A 16,222-nucleotide genomic window follows, 5' to 3' on the forward strand; every position below is an offset into this window, starting at 1 on the left:
TGATTAGATCACATCCGGAGCCCAATATACCTGCACCATTAAGGCGATCCGGTAGAGTACCGCGTCAGCCGGACAGATACTACAGTTTCTTGGTCCGGGACGGTGATCCCATCGAACTTGATGAGAATAATGAGGATCCGATCACCTATATGGATGCTATGCAGAGACCTGATTCCGAGAAATGGCTTGAAGCCATGAAATCCGAAATGGAGTCCATGTAGGTCAACGATGTATGGACATTGGTTGACCCACCTGAAGGGGTTAAACCCATTGGGTGTAAATGGGTCTTCAAAAGGAAGAGGGGCGCAGACGGAAAGGTGGAGACCTATAAAGCCCGTCTGGTTGCCAAGGGGTATCGTCAACGTTATGGTATTGACTATGACGAGACGTTTTCCCCTGTGGCAATGCTCAAATCTATTCGGATAATGCTTGCAATAGCTGCCCATCTGGATTATGAGATCTGGCAGATGGATGTAAAGACAGCTTTCCTGAATGGAGAGCTGACTGAAGAGGTGTATATGATACAACCTGAAGGGTTTACATCCACAGATGAGTCCAAGGTGTGCAAGCTTCAGAGATCCATTTATGGACTGAAGCAAGCTTCTCGGAGTTGAAACATGTATTTTGATAAGGTGATCAAAACGTATGGCTTCATTAAGAATGGAGAAGAGCCCTGCATCTATAAATGGGCAAATGGTCCAGTTGTGGTATTCCTTGTCTTGTACGTGGATGACATTCTCTTAATCGGGAATGACATCCCCGCACTACAAGGAATAAAAGTTTGGTTGTCATCACAGTTCTCCATGAAGGACTTGGGTGAAGCATCCTACATCCTAGGGATGAAGATCTATAGGGATAGATCTAAAAGATGCTTGGGTTATCCCAGTCCATGTACATAGACATTGTGCTGAAGAGGTTCAGCATGGAGAATTCCAAGAAGGGCTATCTACCGATAGGCCATGGAATTTCTCTCTCTAAGAAGGATTGTCCGACAACTCCTGAAGAGAGAGAGCGTATGAGTAGAGTCCCATATGCTTCAGCCGTGGGATCTATCATGTACGCCATGACATGTACAAGACCAGATGTGGCATACTCACTAGGAGTAGTGAGTAGATACCAATCTGATCCTGGAGAAGATCACTAGAAAGTGGTCAAAGCCATCCTTAAGTATTTGAGAAATACTAAGGATCAATGGTTGATTTATGGCGAGTCAGATCTGAAACTTGTGGGGTTCACAGACTCCAGCTTCCAATCTGACCATGATGACAGCAGGAGTGTGTCGGGTTATATCTTTACTCTGAATGGTGGAGCCATCTGCTGGAAGAGTTCCAAGCAGCATACTATGGCAGACTCTGTTTGTGAAGCGGAGTATATCGCAGCATCAGATGCCGCGAAGGAAGCTGTGTGGCTGAGGAAATTCATCAATGAGCTCGGAGTAGCATCCTCCTTCGATGGTCCAGTCCTGCTCTACTGCGACAGCACTGGTACCATAGCTCAGGTGAAGGAACCCAAAGCACATCAGCGGACGAAGCACATCTTGCACCGCTTCCACCTGGTCCGAGAGATCGTGGATCGAGATGACGTCGACCTTCAGAAGATCGACGGAAAGGAGAACCTAGCCGACCCCTTCACTAAAGCCCTGGCAATAAAGGAGTTCGACAACCACAAGTTGAAGATGGGTATTAGATACTGTGCCGAGTGGCTTTAGGACAAGTGGGAGTTGTTGGAAAATGTGTCCCAAAAAGCCAATCGTCAAGCTGTTGATGGTTGAGCAACCAAGTATTGTAATTGATTTGTTAATAAATAAAATATATTTGGCATTTTCATCATAAGCTTTCATCTTCTAATGAACTCCGTTGTTATGATGAAGTCCTTAGGACTATTTAGGTTCGATAAAGAGAAGATTTATCGATTAGTCCTTAAAACTGTTCACGACCAAATGATAGGCTGTTAATAAGGACGACAGCTTCTATCGAGCATAGGTCGCTGTAGGCCATATGGGTTGGTTGTCCTCTTAACCAAAGAGTGTGGAGACACTGGTATGGCATACAGGTGAGATGTAAGGGTACATCATCATTGAACGTGACCAACTCCAGAGCATTCTGCTGTCGAGAATGTCTCTGATGGGATATAGGTATAAGTGTCCCTTAGACTTGAGATCACCTCAGTGACTTGCAAGCAACTCACTGTGCTTTGGTACCGGACTAACTGAATTTTTAATTCAGGGATGGAAGGCTTCTGGGCACAGTCAAGTACTTGCGAAGTCAGAGTGTGATCGAGATGGGATTGACCACTCCAAGAGTTGGAGAAGAATGAGTCGCTGTATTTCAATTTAGCAAAACCTTGGCCAGGGTAATCCATCAGATGGATTTGATATTTTGAAATACAATGTGGACAACCTGATCAGAGTTGACAGTTGAGCTCTGGGGTGTCCTATGATCATTTTGGTCAAGGGGATGAATTATATGAAAACTATATCGCATGGGTTCTAAGGATGTTGTTCTACACATTCGACCTATCCGGACGTCGGGTACCATTGCTAGATGGTCACTTCGATTGGTATAGAAATTTTTTCTATGCTACCGGCTTAGGTTCGGACCTATGAGGTCACACACATTAGAGTTCATGATCCGATCGGATGGTTGATCAACGATTAAGAATCATTATAGGGTTAAATAATCAATACGATTGACATTTAACCCAGTGCAAGTGTTGTAGGAGGATCGATTAGCAATTTGATTGCTAATTGGCTTAATTTGATTAAGCCAATGGGCTGAGATTAAGTCTAATTAAATATGATTTAATTAGATTTGGTTTGGGCTTGATTGGATCAAGTCCAATTGGTTTATTGGATAAGCCAAGTGCAAGGAAAGACTAGTCCTAGTTCAACTAGGACTTGGGTCAATCTAATTTCTAATTTGATTAAAAAATTAAATCAGATTTAAATCTAATTTAATCTGATTAAATTAGGTTCTTAATTAAGTTAAGACCTATTTTAATTAGGTTGATCTAATTTTGATTTGATTTGGTTTGGAAAACCAAATTAAAACAAGTTATAAGACAGAATCCTAGTAGGACTAGGATTCCACCTTGCGCCACATAAACCTTCTCCACGCCCTCTCTCTTATTCAACGCCAATCTCCACTTATTTTGTGCGACAAAAGCCCTCTCTCAGATCTCTCCCACGTTCACAAAAGGTCTCCTCTCTTCTTTCTTACATGGAAGGTGATTTGGATCAAATCTAAAAGGAATAAGTTTGGATTTCGAATTCTATGAGATAGAGTTTTAGAAATCCAAAACTCTTTCAATTTTGCACCGAATTTATCCAAATTTTTTTTGGAATTTTTGTAGCTTTTAGGGTTTACATTGTACACCCTTTTCTGGTGATCCATGCACGAAAATATGGAGGAGGTGCTCAAGAGTTGGGCGTCCCTTAACTTGCCATGTTTGGATAAGCCTTGACTAGGTGTTTGACCTAGACAAGGACTCTATCATATCTCTCTATATAAGATGAGTTTCTTCATGAAATTTTAAGGAAAGATAGATATTTGAGAGGCCTTTCTACCATCCAAAAATCAGAGAGAAATACCTTTGGGTCGTGGAGATATAAAAGACGCAAGTTTGGGTGTCTAGAGAGAAAAACGTGAAGAAGAAGAGGGTCTTCTTCTTGGGTTTTTATTTTCATATCTTTCCTCCTTCCATCTTGAGTTTCCTGAGAGCTTCTCAGATCTGAAACTCCTCCTTCTACTTTCCATCTTTGGAAGAGTCCAAATCAAGAAGAAGGAGGCACCTGATCAACCATCAAAGAAGGATCAGCGCAGTACTAGCATACTGTGCTGATTTCCTGAAGCAGGACTTCTGATCGAGATTCGTGGGCTTGTGTGGATGACTCCTAGAGGCCGGACGCGTGTGCGGTTTGCAACATCATCCTTAAGCCTGGATCAGCGAGGTTAGAGCGTCTAACTTGCAAGGTAATAGATCTGATCTATTATTTAATACATACATTAGATGTAGCTAGTATAGAAACATGTTGATATGATCAACATGTAGTTCATACTATATTTATATATATTTTAATTTTTGATTTAATGCTATGTAATAATCATGTAATAGGATCTTAGATCTAGAGATCTTCTGATCTTAGAAAATAAATTTTAATTTATTTTAGTCTTCCGCTGTATGATCTTGAAAAAGTTTCAAGATATAATCCTGAAATCCTAGATCTGGTTCCTACAGTCAGACGGGATCGAATTCCATATCTTAGACCTTGTTCGAATCTGTTAGCTTTACTCCTTTCGAATTTCATAAGTTGGGGGTAGAAGCGGCCTAGCTCATTGAATTTGTTAGCATATTCTAACACCGTCATATCATCCTTTTGCTTTAAGGCTAAAAACTCTTTTTTTTTACCAATCTCATTGTCCCCGAAAAGTACTGATCATAAAATATCTCTTTGAATTCTTCCCAAGTGAGCTGATCATCATTGTTCCCATAGGCAGCTTTTATTGCAGTCCACCAAAACTCGGCATTTCCTTTTAACATAGGAACGGCTAATCGGACCTTCACATTCTCAGGATATTGCAGGGCATCAAACATCTTTTTCATCTCTCGAATCCATGTCTCTGCAGCCATAGGATTAGATCCACCCTCAAATAGAGGTGGGTTGAGCCTTCTGAATCTCTCGTAGTATGACTCCATAGATAATGTCGGTCGAGGAGCAGTCTATACTTACTGCTGGATAAGCTGAGCCACCACTTGACATACACCAGTAATGTCCGCCTGTGTGGCCGGTGCGTCAGGAGCCCGCTCAACTGGTTGATTTTTAGCTCCCTGTAACGTCAGTCTTGCTCCTCTTGTCCTAGCGGCCATATTTGCCAAGGTCTCGCCCTCCTTATCGTTCATCGCTTCCTATTCAAATGCCAACATTATTACGTTATTTTATAACAGAATTGCAGTACAGTTAATAATTTAAGTCAGAGTCTAACTATGCGTAACCTAACTACCCACTGTTAGGTTTTAAGTTCTACCCTTGATTAAACCTATTGCTCTGATACCATAAAATGTCACGCCCCAAACCCGGGACATAACACGGCCATGCTACCGAGGGATGGACCCACGATAACACGAAGCCAAAATTCATCTTCTTGAATATAATAACAGGTATATCACAAATAAATGTAATAATAAAGTTCAATTCAAATATTTAATTAAACCAAAACTGGTTCAGAGCATCTAAATCCAAAGATGAAATAATTCAAATTTTAAAATTCATAATGACTACAATCCATAAACATAAACTGAATTCCTAGTGCAAAATTTTCAAGCTTGCTTTGCTGATCCCCAAGCCTAGATTTCTTTTCCATCAGTCCTAGCCTTATTTCTCTATACATGAAAAACAAAACAAAAAGAATATAAGCTACACCAGCTCAGTAAGTAGACTTCCGCTTCTTTATCGGATCAAGCATAAGTTTTCTATGATAATGCATCATTTAGCAAATAACAATTATTGTAAAAATAAATATTTCATAGAGCATATAATAAAACAAGTTATAAGCTCATCATGCATGCATAAATCATGTATATTTCAAAATTATGAATCGTAAATCATTTTCATCATGTATTCATGTTATATTTCAAAATATTGCTCACAGACATTCATGCTAAGGTCACTATTATACCCATGACAGGGTCATATTTCTTAATCGACAGAGTTCTTAATTCATGTGCCAACTTTATACCCGTTGGCAGGGCCATGTTTCGTGTGGATGCTAGCTCCGGATGTCAAGCTTCCCGAAGGGATTCATTCATAGCTATCTGAGAGCCTTTGAAATCATTTTATCTTTTTCTTAAAACATACATATACATAAATGGAAAAACAATGAAATTCATGCTTCATAATCATGCTTTTTTTATAAGACATATTCATGAAATCAATGCTCATAATAAAACATGCTTTTTCATGTCACATATGTCGATCCTTATTTTATGAAAAATTATGATTTTATCAATAGCAATTCTTTACATAAAAGCATGATCATTTAAAAATAAATAAGGAGCATAAAATCTACTTACCTCGATCGTCCTGGACCTTTTAATCTTCCTTAAAAGAATCAGACAGTCCTATTTAAAATATTAAATCATCAATAAATTTTATTTTATATTTTTAATAAAATTACATAATATAAGAAAATGATCGATTTGATGATCAGTCCAATAAATCTCTCCCTTCGGCTCTAAACCGATTTAAGATCATAGGTCCCTAGGAGTGGAGAAGATGGCCTAATAGGGGATTCATAAGGCTTGTTAGAGAGAAAATTTTTAGAGAGAGAAAGTAGAGAGAGAAAAAATCTAATTCTAGAGAGAGAAAAACTTTAGAGAGGGATGAGGAAACTTCTTTCATGTGTATTATTATTATTATTATTATTATTATTATTTTCTTTCTTTTTCTTTTCTTTTTCCTTTTCCTTTTCTTTTTCTTTTCTTTTTCCTTTTCCTTTTCTTTTTCTTTTTCTTTTCTTTTTCCTTCTCCTTTTCTTTTTCTCCGTGGCCTTCTTTGGCCGGAACAGGGGACCTAGAGGTCTCCGTTCCTTAAACCGGCCGTTCACGGTCGCACCTTGCCCGACGGTGGCCAGCGGCAAGGGACAACCTTCCCCCGAGTTCGGAGGGCCAGAGTTGACGGTCGGTGGTGACCGTCGGTGCCGGAAAATCAGGAAAAAGAAGAGGCCGAACAGGGATTTTCTTTTCCGACAAAATCCGACGACACCTGTCACCGGCAATCGTGCCCACAGGCACAGAAAAGAAGGGAGAGAAGAGAGGAAGAGGAAGGAGGCCTTACCACAGCCTCCGATGATCCCCACCGGCGTGAAATCGCGGTGAGCACGAGTCGAGGGGCCGCGGCTTCAATCGAAAAAATCGGAGATGAACTCCGACGATCGTCGATGACTGATGGATCTACTCTTAGAGGAGAGGAGGGGGGTTCTTATAGAGCTCGTCCTAGGATCTTTTAATGGCCCTAGGACTCCGATTCCTCATCGAAATCGGGGAAGAGGAAGACTGGTTATCACAGGGAAGGACAAAAAAAAACAAAGAGAAGAGAAGAATCGATGAAGGATTGGAGATGTGAATTGAAATCATAAAAAGGATCTGTGTCCCAGTCTCCGACGCCATCGACCCAGCCTTCCTTTCTACGATAGCCCACTTCACCTCTATATTTTCCATAATCCTGCCTTCCTCCTTGAAGATGGCTCCCTCTATCTCCATCCCTTCTTCACCAATAATCTCTCCTTTCCCCTCCTCTTTCTTTTCTCCTTCCTCCTCACCTCCTTCTCTTCCTCATCATCCTCCTCTTCCAATCCACTCATAAGATCTTTAATGCCTCTCTCGCTAAGGCTCACCAATGTAGTCCGCCACATATTTGCCGAAGAATGAAAGGACAGAAAGATGTCAAATCGAATAACCCTCGAAATTAGAAGGGGATAGTGGAAACCCATATCAAACTGTCTATACGAGTGAGAGGTATCTTCGTTCATTCAAATGGCAAGCTAATATCATTTACTAGTAAGTGAATGACAAAATTATATTGAAATATTTCGAAAATTTGAAGGATTAATTTGATCATTCTCAAAGTAGGGGTGTAAGTGAAATTAGAGTAAACTTAAATAGATATTCATTAAGGATGCGTTTGGTTAGCCATTAAAAAAATATTTTTTTTATTTTTTGAGTTAAAAAATAAAAATTAAAAAATAATATTTCGTAATATCATGAAAAGCAAAAAGTAAAAATTAAAATAATTACTTTATATGCAAAACAAAAAAATTTACTTTCCAAAACTTGCTTTTTTGCTTTTTTTGCTTCCCTACGTCTAAAATGCCAAACTAAAAAATAAAAAGTCCGAATCCTTCTCCCTCGTCGAGCTTTTCATTTTCTCACGCCCTTCTCCCTCTCTTCTCGAATCCTTCTCCCTCATCGAACTCTTCACCTGTCATCCTCAAATATTGCTTTTTGCTTTATAGCAATGTAGTTACCAAACATATTTTTTATTTTTTTTGCTTTTACTCAATAGTAAAAATTAAAAAAAATAAAAAATATTTTTTAAAAATTAAAAATTAAAAATTAAAAAATATAACAAAACATATCCTAAATTACTCTATATTATTCTAACAGGTGACCACTTCTATATTGTATCATCATCATTGGTCTCCTAAGTTTGAGGCTATGAAACTTCAGTCATATGCAGCTCCTGCAGTGTCTGAGCTTGGGATGCCTCTCGGACGGTACAATAGTATCCGGAGAAATAACGACAAGAAAACATCCCCCAAGCCACCCAGCCCTCGGAGTATGGGATGCATTATCAAAGCAATTGGAACTCGGGGAGCGGGGAGCCTCTCTCTCTCTCTCTCTCTCTCTCTCTCTCTGTGGGGATGGAAAGAGAGAAGACAATACAAAGGGGCATAGAAAAGCCATTAGATCCTATGCAAAATTTGTGTTGTACAGAGAAGTAAAGCAAGGGGATCTGAACATAGTTCCCCCAGAAGCCAACGTCCAAAACTATGAGCTTTTGGGATTCTCTTGAACTCTCCTCTTCAGTTCTCCTTGCTTACGGACACTAGTTGCTTCTTGTTGAGAGGAGTGGTTTAGAGAACAAAATTCTTTCTTTCTGGATATTTTTTTTTCCAGCTTTCAGCTATATCAAGAGCAATCTTAATGGCATCAGCACTGGCACCAGGGAGCCCTCTCCCTGTGAATCCTACACAGTAGAGTCCATTCTTCCCCTTCCACCCATGAGGGAATGGCGTCTTAGGCTTGCCACCCTCTGAAATAAAATCAGAGTCCTGCAATGAAAACACTTACAATTAGAAATATAAATACTTGTTTTTATAAATTTAAACTTAATACAGGACCAATATATTTTTTTTAATGAATAAATATTCTCTAAGATAACTGGCTCATAACGAGAGAGAGAGAGAGAGGAAAAGTAAAAAATGGAGTTAGTTCTCTTGCTAAGTGAAGCAAAGATGTCAAAGGGTGCTTACTTGGAGCCAGGTGGTGACATTGCTCCTATAGCCAGTTGCAAAGACCACAGAGTCATATCCCATCTCTCTTCCATCTACAAACTTCGCTCCGTTGCTTGTTAGGGACTCCACTTCTAGTACTATCTGTCCGTGGGAGATTGTAAGAAACTTGGCTTGGGAGGGGGGCAGAAAGAGGGAGAGAGAAGAGGGATTCACTACCTAGCACATTTTATTGTGTTTTATAATTAGAAACCAGAGATTTAAAAGGATGAGAGCAAAGGTTTGTAAGACTGAAGAATAATGAGCTTAAGGAAAATTATGTTCTCATATATACCATAAGGATGAGAAATAACATCAATAGACATAAACGCATGTTGGAGATACATTATTCTTTTATGTAAATGGCACAGAAACAGTTCAAGAGTTCATTACAAAAACTAAAAACAAGAAAATGTTAAATGTGGAGGGAAAAGCCATTATCTTCTGAGACATTAAAATTGGGATTTGGGTACTCCAAGGCTTTGTGAAAATATGAAAAAGGGAACCATCTATTGAAACAAAAAGAAAAAGTAAACAAAAAAGAAACAATTGTGAAATAATAAAATGCATGGAGGACTTAAGAATCATTAAATCTTAACAAGGTAATTGCCAGGGTTCTTCTTTGCTAAGGGGGGGAAAACAAACTACATGACGTGCATTCAAGTGAAGGAAACTACCTGGATCCTTCCATTTCTGATCAAGGTGAGGGCTCCCACATCCAAGACAGGGGTCTTGCCAGTTATATTCTTGAGCTCTAAAGGTCCGAGCTCAGGCCTTTTTAGTCCATATTTCTCCGTGTTTCCAATCACCATCCTGGCCACCGTTAACAAAAACCTATCAACCATTCTCAGTGGCAACCATTTCAGCAGCTTCATTGCCAGCCCAAATGTAGAGGTCCCAAACATCTCCCTTGGCAGCACATGAACCTGTTTTCATTAACATTGAATAATGTAGAAAAACATAAACAACCAAATCCAGATAATTAAACCACATAATCAAGAGTAGTCATTTGTTTGCAAATTCAAAAAAAAAAAAAAGAAAAGAAGAAAAGATTCGATTAAAAGATCCATATGTCAAAAAGGAAAATTACCTCAAAAAAATGTCAAAAAGAAAAAATATATATAATGCAGCTTAACAAGAAGCAAATCGAAGTCGCTAAAAGGATCATTATTTTTCCAACCTCTAAGTTCAGAACAGTCAAGAGATGAAAACCAAATGATTGGAGGAGTTGAAGGGGAACTCACAGCACTCCTCACTGACATGAAGGGCATTGCACCATGCTCGCACAAATCCAAGCACAAATCCATCCCAGAATTCCCACATCCCACAACTAACACTCTCTTTCCCTTGTACTCCTTGCCACTCTTATATTCACTAGAGTGCAGCATACTCCCCTTGAACTCCTCTCTTCCTTTCAACTTCGGCACCACAGGCTCCGCATTCTCCCCTGTTGCCACCACCAGCCATGGCGAAACATACTCCACCACCTCCAACAACTCTTCTGGCTCGGCGGAAGAGCCAACCGATTCCTCCGATGTAGAGCGGCTTGACTCAGAGAGTGACTCACTCATTTGTGATGGTGAATTAGATTGGACAGGTCGGCCTGAGAGGTGGTGCCAGACCGTGGTAACTCGCCAGAGGGACACGGCGGGGTCGAAGTGGGCAGCGACGACGGTGCAACCAAAGATGGGGTGGAGGGAGAAGTGGTGGGCATAGGAGTGCAGATATTGAACGAAGTCAGCCTTGGAGGGATAAGTGGGGAAATGGGCAGGGAATGCAAGGTGTGGAAGCTGGCAGAAGGCCTTGGGGAGGTGGAGAAAGAGGCGGCCATAGGCCCGGTGGCGCCAAAGGTCAGCGATGCCGTCCGACCTCTCGAGGATGATGGAGGGCACCGACAAGCGGTGGAGGGAGGCAGCCACTGCTAGGCCTGAGGGGCCTGCACCAACTATAATAGGACTACGAGCCTCAGCAACCCTTCGGATAGGGATATTTGGTGTACCGAGAGGATCAACAGTGACAGTGGGAGGTGGTGGTGGGATTCTGCCACTCATCTCTGCTCGTTCTTGTAGAGCCAGCAGTGAGGAGTCCACTTTCACCCTCTTTTTGTTTTGAACGTTAAGTCTTTCCCTCCTTGGGACTCTTAAGAAGCTAGCCAATTTTGTGACATTGGGTTTAGCACAGTACTAATACCTATGACTTCTGTCTCTCTCCCTCTCTCTTACTCTCTTTCCTTCCTCTTGCTCTTTAAATTCAAAAAGAAGAAATACCAGACGGACGGAGCTTAACGCGGTGCGCTAAATCGCATAAAGAATATGGAAATTGAAATATAGAAACCACAAATTTATAAATGAATCAAATGATTTCCATGATTGTAAACTTAATAAATATAGAAATCGACCCCAAAATTATAGGAAGATAAGAGCGAATGTGTTTTTTTTGGTATAAAAAAAAAGAATATCATAATTGTAGCGAGCACAGAGTATGGAAATAAATCCTAATAATTATGGAGGGATGAGAGTTACATGCTCGATTCGGTTGCCTAATACTCCCTCTCGAATTGGCATATATAGAGTAGAAATGATCCGATCAAGGAGTTCCTGCTCCATCCGAATATCTTAAAAAAAAAGATAGGAAGAAGCAAAAAAAAAAAAAAAAAAGTTGAAAATAAGATCTAGATTTTTTTTTTCCATTAATGATCCTTTAACTCAAACACATAGCCCCAATTTAAAATAGTGAGATCCACCCTTGCATAAGTGGGATCGGATTTTTCTCTTATTTCAAACAGTACTAGCTCTTCTAAAATAGAAATGACTAGTAGAAATAAATTTGGAAAAGTGAGAATTCTATATAAGGTAGATCTCGACTCCTATATTGATTTTATCTTTTGTTTCTCTACCTATTTTGTTGTGGATTGGAAGATATATTCACTTAAAGGTTTTTCTTGAAAAAAAAAATTCGATTTGACTAGTCTATTTCAAGGCTCAAAAGATGAAATTTGGACCTGACTACTATCTAAGCTGCATCCTTGAACACCATGTCATAGAGTTTAAAAAATTAGTCAATTGAAGAAAAAAATTACCTCAATTGAATGTCATATGACCAAGTAGCCTCCAAAAGTTTAGGATGCATTTCAGCCTCATGATGTAGTGGATCTCACTCTTAGATCTTGTATAGTCCTATCTGTAGAGGCCAAAGTACTTTTTATTGAGTTTGGTGATTTTTTTGGATCAAAGCTCACTCTGCCTAAGAGATTTAGCTCTTACTAATTTGGAATTGAACATGGAAAAATACTTTCTTACCGAGCCACCCACTATTGATATAAGGCCATTATAACTCGAGCTCACTCTTGTTTCTTTCACCAAGTCTAGACTTGTCTGAAGCCAATCTACATTATTTTATTTACTATAGTGCTCCATTTTAGTCATCGGCATATCGATATCGATATGAATGATAGCTTTGACTCTGGTTATAAATCGAAGTACCATATCCACACCAACTTCTTGAGTCATGTGGCCGGAAAAGTCAGGTAAAGGAGGACATCGAAAATACCCTGGAGCATCGTGAGGGCCTTGTAGCCCTCTAAGTGGTCAAGTGGATCTAAGGAACCATCATTGGCTCTACCTATGGTATCTTGAACTGACTCAAGATTAGTTCTTCTAGTATCTTTTGGAAGAAGTGGGGATATGAAATTGAAATTGAGGTTGTCATCTTGCCTTTGATTTTCTATTTGGACTTCTTCCAACCAGTACTCTACTTCTTGAACCTTTTGTTCAAGATCATCCTCTCAGTGAGATCTTTCGAGATGCGATAACAAGCCAAAGTCAAGTCTCCGCCAGAAGACTCTAGGGTATACCAATGCCAATCCTCTTCTCTGGTTCTCCAACATCGAGAGGGAGATCGTCAGGTGATGGGAGTAGAGTGGCGTGAGCATTGAGGGGCCGATTTCAAGCTTTTGAGACAAGATTAACAGCTGTGCTGAGATGGAGTTGCCTAATGCATAGGCTCTTGTGGTTGTTGCCTCTCCGTAGCTTGTTGAAGCTATATTGTACAGCAGTGGTCAACACCTGGACTTATTGGATCAGGATATCGAACTACTGTGGATCCACCATCACAGTGGGTTGTGTGGGCCCTGTTATTGCTAAAGGACATACATCCTGCTGGCTTTGTTAGGATGATTGATGGCATGAAGCGATGGAGTTATTTTGCAACTTCATTCTCACCATTTTATCTCTTTCCTTTCAAGATAGGATAAGATCTTTCTTCTAGTACCAATTTGTTGTCATAAATCTTCGAGTTACCGCTGACTGGGTCGATCACCTACCAACTAGAATTTGGTGATATTCTGAAGACTGACCTTCTTTGAAAAATCTAAAAATAAAATCCATATTCATCAGAGATTCTCTGACGGAGGATTATCTGATACTTAAATCAGTCAGAGCTTGAGAACAGTGAAAGAAAGAGAATTTGAGAGAGAGAGAAAATGCTATTATTTCTCTTGTGGAATTTATCTAAGGGTCTCTCCCCCCCCCTCCCTCTTTATATAAAGAGTAGTCATATGTTACTTCCAAGTTTGGTAATGGAAGCGGAGAATCAGTACCCATGGGCAGAAGGATCGTGGATTATTAGTTATAGGCATCACCTATGGGTGTTAGATATGTGATTTTAGTTCACATATTCGATATTGAAGGGAATTATCTGAGATTCTGAGAGATTTCATAGAATTAATCTTTCCTTCTTAAGGGCCTGATGACTTAGAGTTCATCTTGTGTCATCGGCATGAGTCCGACCCATGGTCGATGTGCATTCGAGTTCAGAGTCGGATTGCAGCCAATAATAGGGAATCATCTTGATGGGACAATCTGATCGTCCAGTCTTCCATTCTCAATGTCTAAGGAGATCCTTTGGTATTGATGTGGCCTCTATACGATTTGTCGGTGATGGATCCTAGTACGAGGGCCTTCCCAATAGGGAGATTGAGATGACATATAGGGCTGAAACAAGATTAAATACAACTTAGAATGCTGATATATCCATATTTGTATTTGTTTTATTTGACGAATACAGATACAAATGGCGGAAGTAATCCATATCTAAACAGATATGTGTGTTTATTTTGTTTGGCAAATACAGATATAGATCAAATATTAGTCTGCCATAAAAATGTATATCCATATTTATTTTAAACAGATACGAATAGTAGAAGAAATTAAATTTTATGACCATTAGATCAAAGATATTACTAAATAAAAGGTAAATCACGTTAGCAATATGTTAATATGATCATTTATTTTGAATTAATTACTTTAAAAATCTTAAACTTTTTAGAGATTTTCATTTTTATCATAAACTTCGATTTGTTGCAATCAGGCCCTCAAACTCTTATAATGTTGTAATTTCTCTTTTGAGTACTATTTCCGTCTCACGACCATGATAGAAATATCACGTGCTATCATATAATATGTAATGGAAGCTGTTGAGAGTAAAACCCCCCCCAGCCGAAGTTCGTGTCCGGAGTGACCCCTCGGGGACTCTACAGGCAAGCTTCGTCCGGACTCCTACAGGAGCGGACTCCATCTCCGACTTCAACTGCAGACAAGCTCCGTTCGGACTCCTACAGGAGCCGTACTTCATCTCCAACTTCGACTGCAGACCAGACTCCTACGGGAGCCGGACTCCGTCTCTAACTTTGGCTGCAGGCAAACTTCGTCTGGACTCCTACGGGAGCCGGACTTCGCCCTCAACTTTGATCGAAAGAAGGCTCCGTCCGGACTCCTACGGGAGCCGGACTTCGCCCTCAACTTTGATTGAAAGAAGACTCCGTTCGGACTCCTATGGGAGCCGGACTCCGTCCTTGACTTCGAACACTGGTAAGCTCCGTTCGGACTCCTACGGGAGCCGTACTTCATCTCCAACTTCGACTGCAGATCGGACTCCTACGGGAGCCGGACTCCGTCTCCAACTTCGGCTGCAGGCAAACTTCGTCCGGACTCCTACGAGAGCCGGACTTCGCCCTCAACTTTGATCGAAAGAAGACTCCGTCCGGACTCCTATGGGAGCCGGACTCCATCCTCGACTTCGAACGCTGGTAAGCTCCGTCCGGACTCCTACAAGAGCCGGACTCCATCTCCAACCCCGACTGCAGACAAACTCCGTCCGGACTCCTACGGGAGCCATACTTCATCTCCAACTTCGACTGTAGGAAGACCTCATCCGAGCTCCTACGGGAGCCGAACTTCGCCTCTGACTCCAGCTACAGACTCCAATCGAACTTCAGCCGACAAGTCTGGACCCCCTGGCAGGCCGTAGTAATGGCCACGACTCTGCTCCACTCCCTGCGGCAGATCCTACGCGGCTCTATTACTCCCTGGCAGGCTGCATTAACGGCCACGATTTTGCTCCACTCCCTGCGGCGAATCCTGTGTGGTTCCACCACTCCCTGATGAGTCACGACAACAGACGTCACTCCACGACCCGCAACTGATTTCACGTGGTGAGCCATGATGACAGCCTCGACTCCACCCCATTACTCTTCATGATAAATTCCTCCTAGCCCCGTACGACCCACGACGAGGCGATCATAAACAGTCGCTATCAACCCGCTGCCCCCCCGGTCTATAAAAGGGGACCCCAGATACGTTATTCTCTGAGCTCTCATTTTTATCTAGAAACTCTGCTAAAATTTTCGTTCGAGCACTCCATTCTTGTTGAGGCAGAGAACTGACTTGAGCGTCAGAGGGTCTTGCCGGAGCAACCCCACCTCCGGTTTAGACTTCCTTTGCAGGTCCCGACGGCGACCGCGACTCCCTCGACTCCAGCTTCTCCGACGCAGGCGGATTTTTGCACCAACAGGATTGGCGCTAGAGGAAGGGGGTGCTGTGTCTTCACAGTACCCTTGTTCTTAAAGGAGCGCTCAACGGGACCGCCTCCGGGCATCTTTTCCGACGTCCTCTCCTCCTTCCTCCACTGGATCCTCGCCCGATGCCTTTTCGCAAAGCATCCACATAGTGACCCACGGCCTCCGCGGCCAGATCTCAGGCTCCATCCTCGCCTCCAGTTTCCCAGGCCCCGCATCCTCCGGCAACGGTGGCCGGTATGGAGCGGTCAGACAATCGGCCTCCGACGGATTTCGCCAACACCATCTCGGGAGGATCCCGGCAGGAAGCAACCAACGTACT

At 41.5% G+C, this 16,222-nt stretch overlaps 1 protein-coding gene across 2 annotated transcripts; it reads right to left on the reverse strand.

Moving 5' to 3' along the window:
- Window positions 1-8,191: 8,191 nt before the first annotated feature.
- LOC105053491 (indole-3-pyruvate monooxygenase YUCCA8) lies at window positions 8,192-11,427 on the reverse strand. 2 transcript variants are annotated; one of them, XM_073244715.1, is made up of 4 exons: window positions 10,292-11,427; window positions 9,725-9,973; window positions 9,030-9,152; window positions 8,192-8,828 (listed from the first exon to the last, which is right to left on the reverse strand). In XM_073244715.1, exons 1-4 carry the CDS (start codon window positions 11,096-11,098, stop codon window positions 8,631-8,633), a joined length of 1,377 nt encoding a protein of 458 aa, XP_073100816.1. In that variant the 5' UTR covers window positions 11,099-11,427; the 3' UTR covers window positions 8,192-8,630. The 2 variants fall into 2 exon arrangements, with proteins under 2 accessions (XP_073100816.1, XP_073100815.1); XM_073244714.1 differs by having other exon boundaries at window positions 9,030-9,227.
- Window positions 11,428-16,222: the final 4,795 nt, after the last annotated feature.

The sequence above is a fragment of the Elaeis guineensis genome, chromosome 10 (assembly GCF_000442705.2).
Source record: "Elaeis guineensis isolate ETL-2024a chromosome 10, EG11, whole genome shotgun sequence".
NCBI lineage: Eukaryota > Viridiplantae > Streptophyta > Magnoliopsida > Arecales > Arecaceae > Elaeis > Elaeis guineensis.

What these genes read in the sequence shown, in the direction of transcription:
- LOC105053491 (XM_073244714.1), bottom strand. Translation starts at nt 11,098, where the DNA reads ATGAGTGGCAGAATCCCACCACCACCTCCCACTGTCACTGTTGATCCT. An exon ending in TCATGTCAGTGAGGAGTGCT is followed by an intron (nt 9,974 to 10,291) that starts GTGAGTTCCCCT and finishes TAATGAAAACAG; the next exon opens with GTTCATGTGCTGCCAAGGGA. An exon ending in TCAGAAATGGAAGGATCCAG is followed by an intron (nt 9,228 to 9,724) that starts GTAGTTTCCTTC and finishes AAAATGTGCTAG; the next exon opens with GTAGTGAATCCCTCTTCTCT.